The sequence below is a fragment of the Oncorhynchus gorbuscha genome, linkage group LG14 (assembly GCF_021184085.1).
Source record: "Oncorhynchus gorbuscha isolate QuinsamMale2020 ecotype Even-year linkage group LG14, OgorEven_v1.0, whole genome shotgun sequence".
Lineage (NCBI taxonomy): Eukaryota > Metazoa > Chordata > Actinopteri > Salmoniformes > Salmonidae > Oncorhynchus > Oncorhynchus gorbuscha.
The window spans coordinates 48,820,834-48,837,029 of NC_060186.1; the positions used below are offsets into that span (position 1 = coordinate 48,820,834).

The following is a 16,196-nucleotide window of genomic DNA, read 5'->3' on the forward strand; positions in this document are numbered from 1 at the left end:
TATTTAATGGCAGTTGGCATCCAAAATGTTGCATTACTGCCTCCAACTGAACTATAGTATAGATATTACACTGTGATACAAAATGAGAAAGGGGAACCGGGAAAATAAAGAAATAAAATACATTTGAATTACCCTACCAACTAACCCTATATACTCAAAACCCATCACCTTGTGGCCTCCCGAGTGGCGCAGTGATCTAAGGCACTGCATCGCAGTGCTTGAGGCGTCACTAGAGACCCGGGTTTGATCCTGGGCTATGTCATAACCGGCCGTGACCGGGAGTCTCATCGGGCAGTGCATAATTGGCCCAGCGTGGTCCAGGTTAGGAGAGGGTTTGGTGGAGAGGGCTTTACTTGGCTCATCGCACTCTAGTGACTCCTTGTGGCGGGCCTGGCGCCTGCAAGCTGACTTCGGTCATCAGTTGAGCTGTGTTTCCTCCGACACATTGATGCAGCTGGTATCCAGGTTAAGCGGGCAGGTATTAAGGAGCAGTTTGGCAGGTCATGTTTCAGAGAATGAAACAACAACCACCCCCCCGACCAGACACTGACAGGGCCAACGCCCGCGCCCTCTGATCAGAAGAAACTACAAACAAATATCAAAGTCCACTACAGGTTACCTTAACAGATTCAATTTATCATGTCCATTGATGTCAGGCTCGGGTTCAGAGTTCTTCACCACACCTTCCACCTTACTTCACTCTCCCTCATTCACTTCCATTTAACCCCCAGAACTTGGTCTGATACACGGCTCACTGTTTGCACTTGACACCAATCTTCTTCAGCACCCCATCTCCACTTTTAAATCACCATCTTCCTCAAATTTAAATCCAACTCTGCTTTCCTCATTCTCTGCCACCTCTTATTTTCCTCCATTCCTCCTCAGCAATCCACCTCAGTATCCCTGTGCCAATATTCCTCTTCTCCCATCTTTGCTTGCGGCCCGATGGCATCCCAGAGAAACTGTATCTCAAAACGCTCCCGCCCGGTCTGTCTCTACCCGCGGCATGAGTCCTCGATCAGAGGCCCTACACAGGATACATTTAAAACCACTATGGATGGCGCTTGACAAAGCCCAAGGGATACCTGCAATAATGTCACAGTAATCGCTAACATGCGCTGTCAACTGTAGGACTTTATATAGACAGGTGTTTATTTTTAAAATGTCCAATCAATTGAATTGGCTACAGGTGGACTCTAACTTGGATGCACCCGAGCTCAATTTGGAGTGTCATAGCAAATGGGGTGGGAATACTTATCTAAATGAGATATTTCTGTATTTCATTTTCAAAAACAAATATTTTCACTGTTGTTATGGGGTTGTGTGTGTGTAGATGGTGAGAAAAATTATATACTGCATTTAATACATTTTGAATTCAGGCTGTAACAACAAAATGTGCAATAAGTCAAGGAGTATGAATACATTCTGAAGGCATTGTATCCCTATATAATATTTATAGCAGCCACTGCAACTCCTTCTGCTCAATTCACAGGCAAAGCGAAATCACCATCGCAACTATTGTGGGCTGCATAGTTGCGGTCGTAGTGTATCAGAGCATGTGAAATGCGGCCCAGATGTCGATTCCAGGCCTCTGCCGGTCCCTCCTACACGGGAGCACCAATCGGTGTGGCCCAGAGCTGGGGAGGCTGCCTGGGAGGCCCCGGCCTGGTACCTGGATCCCTGCCAGTAGCTGCAGCCTCCAAGGACACCAACACCACATCCAAACCCCTTCCTGCTGTGTCCCAGTCAAAGAGCCTCTATTCCACCTTCAGTCTGGTTTCAGGAGGATATAGTACTACAGCCCACAGACAACATTCCTCCAGTCCACAGGGTGTCCCACTCCCTGCTGGCTCAGACGCCAGGCCTGCTGTGCTTGGCCATTATACTACCCAGCAACACCTAGCCCTTAAATACTGCTAGGGCACCTGCTCTCAGGCTCACTTGCCTTTTACTTACTGGCCAGTGGGCACCATCCCTCCCTATCAACCACATAACCTTGGGGGATGTTGACTCTTCCAAATGCCACCCTATTCCCTATGTAGTGCACTACTTCGACTAGAGCACTAGGGGACCCTGGTAGTGAATATATAGGGGATAGGCTGGCATTTGGGCCATGTCCCCGTCTGTGATCGCGTATTCTAGTATGTGGCCTAACCACGTGACCTACTGCTTACCACCGACCAGGTGTCCCAGGAACATCCCACCCTCCTTAAATAAACACCCACACTGACCAGCAAACAATAAACAACCGAGGCACACAAACAACAGCGCCAGTGAACGTTGACGCACGTGCATGCGAGAGAGTGTGACATTGCACAGACAAACCAACAACACAACCGTCATGCTCGATGACACACACCCCCCCAACCCCCCAGGCACATACACAATGCTTGTTTAACTGTCTGCAGCTCAGCCACTATTTTACATTTGTCATTTAGCAGACGCTCTTATTCAGACCGACTTGCAGGAGCAATTGAGCCCTTGAGCAAGGTACCTAACCCCTAACGCTCTTAACCATTAGGCTACTTGCCGCCCTCTCCAAAAGCTTTATGATAAACCTTTCCAGGCCAAAACACTCTTCCCTCCAGCACACAGCAGCTGGTGACAAATTCGTCTGTTGTTGTCAAAGTGGTGGCAGTTAGTCACTGCCACTGGTGAGTTTAAACAAAGTGGTGCAAAACCAACATCAAAGTAAATGCTGAATAAACTTTCCAATTTGATAAACAAGTTTCATGATTGAATGTAATTAGGAAGCACTGAGAACGCTGGCCTGCACTGCCTCTGGTAGGCTACCTTAACACAATCCATGCACTGACTGGATCTGCAGCCGCCTGCCCCGTTTCTTTGCACACCAATGCCATCCAGACTTCACACATATCCTGCAAAACATACAGTTCAACTTGTCCTTGGCAATGCCTTTCCCTTTTAATCAGACCTCTAGGAACACAGTCGTACGTGGTGAAATACACTATGTAATTCTCCAATATGTGAAATACCTGGAATAGTGTGAGAGGGAAAGCTTCTTCAGGACTTTAGACTCCCAGTCTTCAGCTGATAGGGGAGGGACTTGGCTACGGATGAGGGGGAATAGGCACACACACACACGGACTGTGGCACTAAAGGGCTAGACTCCGCACTTTGACCAGAGCAGAGGAGCTGAGGGAAAACAGAATAGCTCAAATATCCCACTAGGATTAGCAGCTCTGTTAGTCCCTGCACACTGAGGTGAGCACTCCCTTCCTGAAAGGTTAAACAATCCAGCTGTTCCCCCGTCTTCCTGATGATATCGAAGCTTCGGGCTGGGGCTGCGGCTGGACACTAACAGGGCCCGTGGATGGGGCTGCGGCTGGATACTGACAGGGCCCAGGGATGGGGCTGCGGCTGGACACTGACAGGGCCCAGGGATGGGGCTGCGGCTGGACACTGACAGGGCCCATGGATGGGGCTAGGGCTAGACACTGACAGGGCCCAGGGATGGGGCTAGGGATAGACACTGACAGGGCCCAGGGATGGGGCTAGGGCTAGACACTGACAGGGCCCATGGATGGGGCTAGACACTGACAGGGCCCATGGATGGGGCTAGACACTGACAGGGCCCAGGGATGGGGCTAGACACTGACAGGGCCCAGGGATGGGGCTAGATACTGACAGGGCCCAGGGATGGGGCTAGACACTGACATGGCCCAGGGATGGGGCTAGACACTGACATGGCCCAGGGATGGGGCTAGACACTGACATGGCCCAGGGATGGGGATAGACACTGACATGGCCCAGGGATGGGGATAGACACTGACATGGCCCAGGGATGGGGATAGACACTGACATGGCCCAGGGATGGGGATAGACACTAACATGGCCCAGGGATGGGGATAGACACTAACATGGCCCAGGGATGGGGATAGACACTAACATGGCCCAGGGATGGGGATAGACACTAACATGGCCCAGGGATGGGGATAGACACTAACATGGCCCAGGGATGGGGATAGACAGGGCCCAGGGATGGGGATAACAGGGCCCAGGGATGGGGATAGACACTAACATGGCCCAGGGATGGGGATAGACACTAACATGGCCCAGGGATGGGGATAGACACTAACATGGCCCAGGGATGGGGATAGACACTGACAGGGCCCAGGGATGGGGCTAGACACTGACAGGGCCCAGGGACGGGGTAGGGTTAGACACTGACAGGGCCCAGGGATGGGGCTAGACAGTGACAGAGCCCAGGGATGGGGCTAGACAGTGACAGGGCCCAGGGATGGAGCGAGACACTGACATGGCCCAGGGATGGGGATAGACACTGACAGGGCCCAGGGATGGGGCTAGACACTGACAGGGCCCAGGGATGGGGCTAGGGATAGACACTAACAGGGCCCAGGAATGGGGCTAGACACTGACAGGGCCCAGGGAGTGACAGGGCCCAGGGATGACAGAGCCCAGGGGGGCTAGACAGTGACAGGGCCCAGGGATGGACGCCCAGGGATGGAGCGAGACACTAACATGGCCCAGGGATGGGGATAGACACTGACAGGGCCCAGGGATGGGGCTAGACACTGACAGGGCCCAGGGATGGGGCTAGGGCTAGACACTGACAGGGACCAGGGATGGGGCTAGACACTGACAGGGATGGGGCTAGGGCTAGACACTGACAGGGCCCAGGGATGGGGCTAGACACTGACAGGGCCCAGGGATGGGGCTAGACACTGACAGGGCCAGGGATGGGGCTAGGACTAGACACTGACAGGGCCCAGGGATGGGGCTAGACACTGACAGGGCCCAGGGATGGGGATAGACAGTGACAGGGCCCAGGGATGGGGCTAGACACTGACAGGGCCCAGGACAGGGCCCAGGGATGGGGCTAGGGCTAGACAGTGACAGGGCCCAGGGATGGGGCTAGACACTGACAGGGCCCAGGGATGGGGCTAGACACTGACAGGGCCCAGGGATGGGGCTAGGGCTAGACACTGACAGGGCCCAGGGATGGGGCTAGACACTGACAGGGCCCAGGGATGGGGCTAGGGAGGGTCACTGACAGGGCCCAGGGATGGGGCTAGACACTGACAGGGCCCAGGGATGGGGCTAGATACTGACAGGGCCCAGGGATGGGGCTAGACACTGACAGGGCCCAGGGATGGGGCTAGACACTGACAGGGCCCAGGGATGGGGCTAGGGCTCGACACTGACAGGGCCCAGGGATGGGGCTAGACAGTGACAGAGCCCAGGGATGGGGCTAGATAGTGACAGGGCCCAGGGATGGGGCTAGACACTGACAGGGCCCAGGGATGGGCTAGACACTGACAGGGCCCAGGGATGGGGCTAGACACTGACAGAGCCCAGGGATGGGGCTAGACACTGACAGGGCCCAGGGATGGGGCTAGACACTGACAGGGCCCAGGGATGGGGCTAGGGATGGACACTGACAGGGCCCAGGGATGGGGCTAGATACTGACAGGGCCCAGGGATGGGGCTAGATACTGACAGGGCCCAGGGATGGGGCTAGACACTGACAGGGCCCAGGGATGGGGCTAGGGCTCGACACTGACAGGGCCCAGGGATGGGGCTAGACAGTGACAGAGCCCAGGGATGGGGCTAGACAGTGACAGGGCCCAGGGATGGGGCTAGACACTGACAGGGCCCAGGGATGGGCTAGACACTGACAGGGCCCAGGGATGGGGCTAGACACTGACAGGGCCCAGGGATGGGGCTAGACACTGACAGGGCCCAGGGATGGGGCTAGACACTGACAGGGCCCAGGGATGGGGCTAGGGATGGACACTGACAGGGCCCAGCAGTGGCCCAGCCTGGGTAGCAGACTAAAGTGTTAGGAGAACAGAGGGCTGTCCCCAGGAGAAAGTGACCTCCCTCCAATAACAAAGTAATCTCCTCCAAATAAACAGTGACCTACTGAGCCCCAGGACAGATCTCTCCTCTCCGGCTCTCCACAGGAGATGTTTTCCATCCTATAAATGGTATGCAATACTGGAATAATAAGACCTGTGTTTATGTAACTCCACCAAACCTCCCAGACATATTTACGGACTCTCCACAGACCACACTACTAAAGCATCTACCGTATGTATATTAGGGGATTGAATAACTGCTGTGAAATACTTTAACTGGTATGCATCCAAGCAATACCACACATTTGGCCACTAATATTTAGATTGAGTTGTCCTCCATTTGGCCGCCCTGAGTTCTACAGAGACTCATGCTCTTCAGACCAGGGGATAACTATAGTTAATTATGCTTTGCGGAAAGTAAAACATTTCCCAGGTAAACAAAGTTACTTTGGAGGTGACTACAACCATTTGAATACAGATCCCCGAAAATAAACTACTTTTCAAAACTATTTGAATACAGATCTCAGGAGGTGACTACTTTTCTGAAACTATTGGATTGGCTGCCTTCAACTAATGGCAGTGCTGTATCTGGAACTGCAGGTTGCACACGCACACACACACACACACACACACACACACACACACACACACACACACACACACACACACACACACACACACACACACACACACACACACACACACACACACACACACACACACACACACACACACACACACACACACACACACACACACACACACACACACACACACACACACACACAATATCCTATACCAGTCTGACACCCATATTTGATCTACACAATTAATTTCTATCTGAACATTCTGTAAAAGTCCATTCTCCTGAATGACCATTGCCCCAGGTGTACATCAAAGTCAAACCAATTAACTACTGCTATTTTGTAAAGATATTAAAAATAAGTTGGCTAAACTACTTTGACTCTCAAGATGCCACTGGAAAAAAAAAGGTTTAAAAGCTGCATTTCATTTTAGAATACCTGAAGATACTGCAGAGTAATTCAAAGCCTATTGCAAACAGCAAGTTGGATGCTAAGCAAAAACAACTTTGAACCTCTTTGTCCATCTGTGGGAAAGAGCTCTTATTTTAAAAACACACTATACCAGGGGTAGTCAGCTAGATTCAGCCGCGGGACCATTTTTGTCAGAGTGGATGGTTGACCCCAAATAAGCACAAAAATAGATTGCATTTGAAAATAACAATAATTTCATACATTTAATTACATTGAGACACGTTTACAACATTTTTTATTTGTGGAAATACTTGGGAACAGATTTCCTAAATACATTTTTAGCTGAACTTCTGGCGATTTTACAGACGTCACCTGTTGCCGACCCCTGCACTAGACCATCTTTTTTTTTTTTTTAAAGGGAGAGTTTACTCAGAATAAGAACAAACGTGCTTTTTTCCCCCCAGCTACTTTGACTGTAGTTGATTTAAGAAAGCAATTTGGGGATATTTCCTTGACACTTAATAGACATATTTTGTTGATGTTAGCATTCTCAGTTCTTGTGCCTGTGTATTACAACTAACTACTTGGAGCAACATTTTATTAGCATTAGCATGTTATTACATAATACTTTGGTCATTTCATTTGAATTCCATAACAATGAGTTGAGAGTTTTTGTAACTACTGTGAAGTGACTGTTCCTTATTCCACGTACATAATAATTCCATTAGAAATTGCGATCTAACGTCCTAGTAACAATGTTGCTGTTGTAATAATCAGTCACAATACATGACGTCGAGTGTTACTGTATTACCGCTCACTCATTATGAAAATATATTTGTTAGTTCATTTTGAAGCCGCAAAAATGGTCTATTCTAATGTTGGAGGATGAATCCATGTCCCTCACGCATTTCATTCTAGACTATAAGCTATATTAAGATTCATATCTAAGAGCCCTCCAAAATGTGCTTATGATCATGTATTTCGAAGGATTCAACTAACGATTGTAGTTTTTGGTTGTTAAATATTTGGAAGCCATCAAATACAAATATTTGTTCAAGGCATATATTCAAATACCGTCAAACAGTATTTGGTTTTACGAGAGTTTTTCTGAGACCTGTATTTGAATATCAAAGAAAATAGTTGCCTTTCAGTTGAAACTCCATATTCAAGCTAGAGTATTTATAAAGTTGGTATTTTCAAATAAAACAACAAATTACAACTATCTTCCAGTCAGGTCTGAAGCCCGTTAGTTTTGCTTGTTATGTCATACAGTGACTGTGGGAAAAGACTACAGGCTCCGTCTTTGGTATAATGTGTACAGTAAAACACAAGACTAAACAGTATTCTATCTAGGAACTGTTATGTCACCACAGATTAACAGTCCAGTATGTGATGTGTAAGCAGTACTTGTATATTATATATCTTTGTACCATTTGAAGACAAACATTTAACATAAGCTGACAGAAAAGAAAGAAAAACTGATGTGTGTGCGTCTAAGTCTGACAAGCCTATATCGTAGCAGCATTTCAAATGTTGACATGCAGTGTTCAAAATGAGTTGCTTTATGACACGGTAACTCGGTTCAACTGAGCAGCAACAGGCCAAAGGTCAGGAGAGATGTTTAAAAACAACTCTCATGCCATAGGAAGGAAGGAAACGAACTCCAGCTCAAAAACAGTAACACAGGTCCTTGAGGCCATGTAGAGTTCCCCTCTCCTGACCTTCCACATTTGGTAATGTGCGATTTTGTATTTGTCCTTGTGAAGCTTGAGATCAGGGGTCTCCAAACTTTTCTAGCACGAGAGCTACTTTTAAAAAAACGAAAAATGTCGCAAGCTACTCATTTATTTTATAGCCTTTGAATAGGTACATTGTTCACTTCTCCCATACCCTGCCGCTCTTCCCCGGGTCCTGGGGGTGCAATATATGTGTTTTCTGTCTATATACCTGGTAAATAATAGTTACAGTATTTGGCCTGACAGGCCCCAGTAAAATTACCTTTAGTATTTTCCAGAATTCAGTTCTCCGTTTTATTTTTCCTGGGTTGGGATTTTTTTCTACAGTTTTTTACTACTCTCAACATTGCAATTGTTAATAGAGAAACAAGGAAAATGGATGTTCTGAGTACATGTCAATACTTAAATCAAAGCCTCCCAGACCAACGGCCTGGTGTAGGAGCTGTTGGGATCAAAGTAGTGGGAAGGGTTACTGGGATGTGTTGTATTCAGACCACTTGACTTTTCCACATTTGTTACGTTACAGCCTTATTCTAAAATGGATGAAAAAATAAATAAAAAATTGAGAAAAAAAACTCAATCTACAAATAATGACAAAGCAAAAACAGGTTATTAGAAATGTTTGCAAATTTAAAATAAAAAAAATTATTTACCTAAGCATTTAGACTGACATTTAAATTGAGCTTAGGTGGATCCTTTCCATTGATCAACCTTGAGATGTTTCTACAACTTGGAGTCCACCTGTGGTAAATTCAAATGATTGGACATGATTTGGAGAGGCACACAACTGTCTATATAAGGTCCCACAGTTGACAGTGCATGTCAGATATAACACTAAGCCATGAGGTCGAAGGAATTGTCCGTAGAGTGCAGAGACAGGATTGTGTCCAAGAACTCAATCCTTCTTAAGTGGATGAAGTTTGGAACCACCAAGACTCTTCCTTGAGCTGGTCGCCCGACCAAACTGAGCAATCGAGGGGGAAAAGCCTTGGTCAGGGAGGTGACCAAGAACCCAATATTCACTCTGACAGGGCTCCAGAGTTTCTCTGTGTAGATGAGAGAAGCTTCCAGAAGGACAACAATCACTGCAGCACTCCACCAATCAGGCCTTTATGGGAAAGTGGCCAGACAGCCCGCATGGAGTTGGCCAAAAAGCACCTAAAGGACTTTCAGACCATGAGAAACAAGATTCTCTGGTCTGATGAAACCAAGATTGAACTACTTAGCCTGAATGCCAAGCGTCATGTCTGGAGGAAACCTGGCACCATCCCTATGGTGAATTATGGTGGCAAGCATCATGCTGTGGGAATGTTATTCAGCAACAGGGACTGGGAGACTAGTCAGGATCGATGCAAAGTACAGAGAGATCTTTGATGAAAACCTGCTCCAGAGCACTCAGGACCTCGGACTGTGTGAAGGTTCACCTAACAGGACAACAAGCCTAAGCACACAGCCAAGACAATGCAGGACTGGCTTCGGGACAAGTCTCTGAATGTCCTTCAGTGGGCCAGGTGAGGCCCGGACTTGAATCCAATCGAACATCTCTGGAGAGACCTGAAAATAGCTGTGCAGCGACACTCCCCATCCAACCTGACAGAGATTGAGGGGATTTGCAGAGAAGAACGGGAGAAACTCTCCAAATAAAGGTGTGCCAAGTTTGCAGCGTCATACCCAAGAAGACTTGATGCTGTAATCGCTGGCAAAGGTGCTTAAACAAAGTACTGAGTAAAGGGTCTGAATACTTACATAAATGTGATATTTTTTCCATTTTTTATATATTTGCCAAAATGTCTAATAACCTGTTTTTGCTTTGTCATTATGGGGTATTGTGTGTTTATTGAGAAAAAAAAATCATTTTTATCCACTTTAGAATAAGGCTGTAACATAAAATGTGGAAAAAGTCAAGGGGTCTGAATGCTTTCCGAATGCACTGTATATAAGGCTAGACGGTGGTGCAATTTCCTTTTTCACATTTCCCTTTTTTTGTGAGCAAATGTGAAAGATGGTCCAGCGATGTTTCTGCTGTTAGGACTACTTCTGCAGCACATCGTGGCACAGTTTCTGCTGTTAGGACTACTTCTGCAGCACATCGTGGCACAGTTTCTGCTGTTAGGACTACTTCTGCAGCACATCGTGGCACAGTTTCTGCTGTTAGGACTACTTCTGCAGCACATCGTGGCACAGTTTCTGCTGTTAGGACTACTTCTGCAGCACATCGTGGCACAGTTTGTAGAAAAATGGCCACCCAATTGATACAAATAAATCATGATTTATAGTTCAGTGAGGTAAGCATACTTTTGACGTTTACATTTAATTGAGAAGGTTTTTGGGGAAAGTCCTACGGTCTACCCACAAGACGTTATCATTAGCGTCGCTAACTGGCAACATACGGCGTCAGAAACAAACGTGTGCACCAAACCGACAGAGGCAATACTGATGGAAATGTATTGGCAGATGTTACATTTTGGAGTTAAGCCAATAGGGGTTAACTAGGAGTAGGATAATGTTTTTTTTTTTTACAGTTTGGGATATACTTTCAGATTTGCTTGGCGAGCTACTCATAGGTGGGCAGCAAGCTACTGGCAGGGATCCCCTGCTCTAGATCTACTAACCAATAAACCCTGGCTATTACTGTTAACTGAGTTACCCAGAGCCAATGTCCAAAACACACCATGAGAGAAATAGAGAAAATTATGGACAGTGGACACGGAAATCAACCCCACATGTTACACACTGCCACGTTTGTATGCTGCGTTTCTACTTCTGTTATTTCTTGCCACATGTCAGTAACCTTTAACACAGCGAGACCAGAGTAACGAAAACAAAAAAAACACACCAATAGTACACATCACCACTGAAAAACAAAACAACTCACCAGGTGAACGTAAGGAACAAAGTATCCGTAGAGAGCTGCCGGGATGCCGAAGGCCCAGATCCGGTAGCCCAGAGACTTCCAGATGTTGACGTTGAACACCTTGCTCATGGGCGGGCAGCGGCTGCCTGGCTTGTTGCTGCTGACAGGCTTGGGCAGCAGGGGAGTGTAGGTTAACCCAGCCAGCATGAGGATGAACATGAGGATGCTGAGGAGCCTCATGGTGTTCTGCAGGCCCACCTTCTCCAGCAGGCCGGACAGGAGGAAGGGCAGGGTGACGGTGAAGGCAGAGCTGCCGGCCGTCACGATGCCGTTGACCAGGCCCAGGCGCTTCTTGAAGTAGTGTCCCAGGATCACCAGGCTGGGCTGGTAGGCGAAGGAGCAGCCGGTGGCGAACACGATGCCGTAGGTGAAGTACATGGGACCCAGGGACCTGTGGGTTCAGAGAGTAGAAGAGAGACAGGATAGGATGGGAGTTCCCCACAGTAATGTTTATAATTTCACACACAGAAAAAAAAACAAGGCTCTATGCACTTGACTCAGGTTCCGGCAAAACAAGTTCTCAAGTCTGACTTGAACCAAACACCAGGGTGAAGATAATTGAGCTGCTGTGAACTTGCTAGCCTACTAGCCTGGTCCAACACCTGGAGGGTATCAGTTACAGCCTCGCTCCCAGGGTGTGTACACTCACTATGCTGACAGTGTTTGTTTACTTCACAGTCCTCGTTTTTTATTTGAACCTTTTATTTAACTACGCAAGTCACAGATTTTTACCTTGCCAGCTCAGGGAGTCGCTCTAGCAACCTTTCGGTTACTGGCTAACGCTCTAACCAATGTTACCGTTAGCACATCACTAATCCTGGATAAATAGATCAGTGAGAGAGGTCAGGGGTGAGTTGGAGCTGATTCTAGGCCAGCGCTAATGACATGTCTCTCAGAGTGCTACGATCATCAAGACAAGAGCGCTAATGTTTACTCACTTGTCACGCCACTGCGGGGATAAACCTAGATAAAACGCAGCTGTGGTATTCATTTATTGCGTTTAACAACACTTTCACTGTACTTCTACTTTCACCCAGTGATATGTCACCTGTAATAAATGTTCCCTTCATTTAGTAGACAGATAATGGGTTTTTTAAAAAGCTAGTTATTTTGAGTGTGACAAATTATTTTAAAAATAAAGACCACCCAGAGAACAGATCCAAAGGGGGATTTTCTAGGTGTTCAAAGTCAGGCAATAGCCTTACTGCCTGACACAGAGCCAACTATTATTACTATTATTATTATTACTACTATTATTATTATTATTATTACTATTATTATTATTATTATTACTATTATTATTATTATTATTACTATTATTATTACTATTATTACTATTATTATTATTATTATTATTATTGTGGTAGTAGTGTATGTACGTAGATTAAAATGGTTGAGAGTTTGGTATTGTGCCATCTCGTGAGAGGTCTAGAAATAGAGGACCTGAGAGCAGGCTGAGCTCCTGTACCACACAACACATCAGAATGGTTGATGAGGAGTGTAGCTATACAAGTACTGACGTGACGAAGGAGCTGGCCAGCAGTCCCACCAGGCCCACGGCGGCTCCGCCCACAGCTGTCACCCTGCAGCCCAACAAGTCTGTGAAGACGCTGACGATGGGAGAACAGAAGAAGATCATCCCCATGGAGAGGGAGCCCACCCAAGCTGCAGGACAGAGAGAGATATGAGGGTTAGGCTACGTGTTACATTACAGTATACGAACAATAAAAGGAAATATTTAACTGTTCACACAGGCTTTGTTGTTACATGGGAAATGTTGCTGGAGTGTGAGGTGAAGCGATGCACTCTTCTCGCTGCCCCACTAAACAAACATTTTAAAAGTCAGGTTTTACGAATTATGAACAATGCATGTCAACAAAGAAAAGAGGTGAGTAAGTAAAACCTTCCTCCATATAGGTTCATGTTAAGCTTTTAGGCTTATGTACACATATACCAGTCAAAGGTTTGGACACACCTACTCATTCAAGAGGTTTTCCTTTATTTTTACTATTTTCTACATTGTAGAATAGTGAAGACACCAAAACTATGTAGTAACCAAAAAAATAATCTAAATATATTTGAGATTCTCCAAAGTAGCCACCCTTTGCTTTGATGACAGCTTTGCACACTCTTGGCATTCTCTCAACCAGCTTCATGAGGTAGTCACCTGGAATGCATTTAAATTAACAGGTGTGCCTGTTAAAAGTTAATTTGTGGAACTCATTTCCTTCTTAATGCTTTTTAGCCAATCAGTTGTGTTGTGACAAGGTAGTGGTGGTATACAGAAGATGGTCTTTTACCAAATAGGGCAAGAACAGCTCAAATGAGCAGAGAAACGACAGTCCATCATTATTTTAAGACATGAATGTCAGTCAATACGGAAAATTGCAAGAACTAGTAAATTTTCTTCAAGTGCAGTTGCAAAAACAATCAGGCACTATGATGAAACAGGCTCTCATGAGGACCGCCACAAGAAAGGAAGACCCAGAGTTACCTCTGCTGCAGAGGATAAGTTCATTCGAGTTGCCGGCCTCAGAAACTGCAGTCCAAATAAATGCTGCACAGAGTTCAAGTAACAGACATCTCAACATCAACTGTTCAGAGGAGACTGCGTGAATTAGGCATTCATGCTCGAATTGCTACAAAGAAACGACTACTAAAAGACACCAATAAGAAGAGACTTTCTTGGGCCAAGAAACATGAGCAATGGACATTAGACCAGTGGAAATCTGTCCTTTGGTCTGAGGAGTTGTGTCTGTGAGATGCAGAGAAGATTAATGGATGCTCTCTGCATGTGTGGTTCCCACGGTAAAGCATGGAGGTGGTGTGATGGTGCTTTGTTGGTGACACCTGTCTGATTTATTTAGAATTCAAGGCACACTTAACCAGCATGTCTACCACAGCATTCTGCAGCGATACGCCATCCCATTTGGTTTGAGCTTATTGGGACTATCATTTGTTTTTCAACAGGACAATGACCCAACACACCTCCAGGCTGTGTAAGGGCTATTTGACCAAGAAGGAGAGTGATGGAGTGCTGCATCAGATGACCTGGCCTCCACAATCCCCCGACCTCAACACAATTGAGATGGTTTGGGATGAGTTGGACCATAGAGTGAAGGAAAAGCAGCCAACAAGTGCTAAGCTTATGTAGGAACTCCTTCAAGACTGTTGGAAAAGCATTCCAGGTGAAACTGGTTGAGAGAATGCCAAGAGTGTGTAAAGCTGTCATGAAGGCAAAGGGTGGCTACTTTGAAGAATCTAAAATGCATTTTTGATTTGTTTAACACTTGTTTGGTTACTTACATGACTCCATATGTGATATTTCATATTTTTGATATCTTCACTATTATTCTACAGTGTAGAAAGAGTACATAAAGAAAAACCCTTGAATGAGTATGTGTCCAAACTTTTGACTGGTACTGTACAATCGATAGTTCTCTGCATTACGCTTAATTCCTGGGTTAATTAGTTAAGTGACTCTTTTCGTCCTCTGAGCATTTATCTAAACAAAAAAAATCCTCTGGTCTAAACCAGAGGATATGTTTGGGCCCCCGAGTGGCACAGCGGTCTAAGGCAATGCATCTCAGTGCTAGAGGTGTCACTACAGACCTTGGTTTGATTCCAGGCTGTGTCACACTACTGGCCGTGATTGGGGGTCCCATTGGGCCAGCGTCGTCCTCGTTAGGCCGTCGTTGTTAATAAGAATTTGTTCTGAACTGACTTGCCTAGTTAAAGAAAAGGTTTTAAAAAATCAAATAAACTGACATCCTATGGAATAGACCACGTTAATCTACACACCCACACACACGACAGTCCTAAAGGAAGAGGATGAGTGACCTTAATATCTGAATCCTAACCAACGTATTAGAGAATACAGTAAACTAGAATTTTCCAGAGGCTTGATGTAAACATGTAGCACCACCCAGACCAGTAGTGAAGAGCACTAGTAGTAGGACAAAGGAGCAGGAAGTGAGAGAGAGGAAAGAGGAAGCACTGATCAGGAAAACAGTTGAGTCTTATATCAACACCAAATACACACTTACATACCATGTCCTTTTAACAGATACAGAAAAATAACCCTTACAGTTCCTCATGACAAAAAAACATATAGCTTAGGCTTATGTTACATCAGCCCTTTTGAATAATGATATTCCCAGATCAGAATTACCACCTAAATACATGTCAGAAGAGAGAACACACTGTGCAAAAATTGGTACAAATCTGTCGTTCTGCCCCTGAACAGGCAGTTAACCCACTGTTCCTAGGCCGTCATTGAAAATAAGAATATGTTATTAACTGACTTGCCTAGTTAAATAAAAGGTCAAATTAAATAAAATAAAATTTTAAAAAATGTCCATTTAAAAACTAGACGAACTGACATCTGTGCCCGGTGTGGAATGTACCCATTCCTCTTGTTTACTACAGGGACTGACAGAAGGCAGTCTAATAGAGGTGTGAACAACAGTCCCGCCGGTCGTAGTCGACAGCTGCTGCTCTGCTTGTCTGATCTCTATCTGGGTCTCCGGCAGGCCTTAGACTACCACCATGGCCATAACAACCCTCACTCTCAGATCCCTCCTTGGAATAAATAAACACAGCATGGAGCTGAAGAAATATTGTTTCCGGCCTTTATTCTTATCATAGGAAATAAGCAAACATGAGATTGGGAGAGGGAAAAACAAGCAAAGGCAGTGGAAGAACACAC

At 46.2% G+C, this 16,196-nt stretch overlaps 1 protein-coding gene across 1 annotated transcript in view; it reads right to left on the bottom strand.

Annotated features, from left to right (window-relative positions):
- LOC123995013 (monocarboxylate transporter 10-like) overlaps positions 1 to 16,196 on the bottom strand; it is a 57,982-nt gene that overhangs the window by 11,234 nt on the left and 30,552 nt on the right. The window contains exons 2-3 of the mRNA XM_046298214.1: positions 13,009 to 13,153; positions 11,450 to 11,879 (exon numbers count right to left, since the gene is read on the bottom strand). Coding sequence (XP_046154170.1) covers positions 11,450 to 11,879; positions 13,009 to 13,153 — 575 coding nt within the window. The remainder of the gene's footprint in view (positions 1 to 11,449; positions 11,880 to 13,008; positions 13,154 to 16,196) is intronic.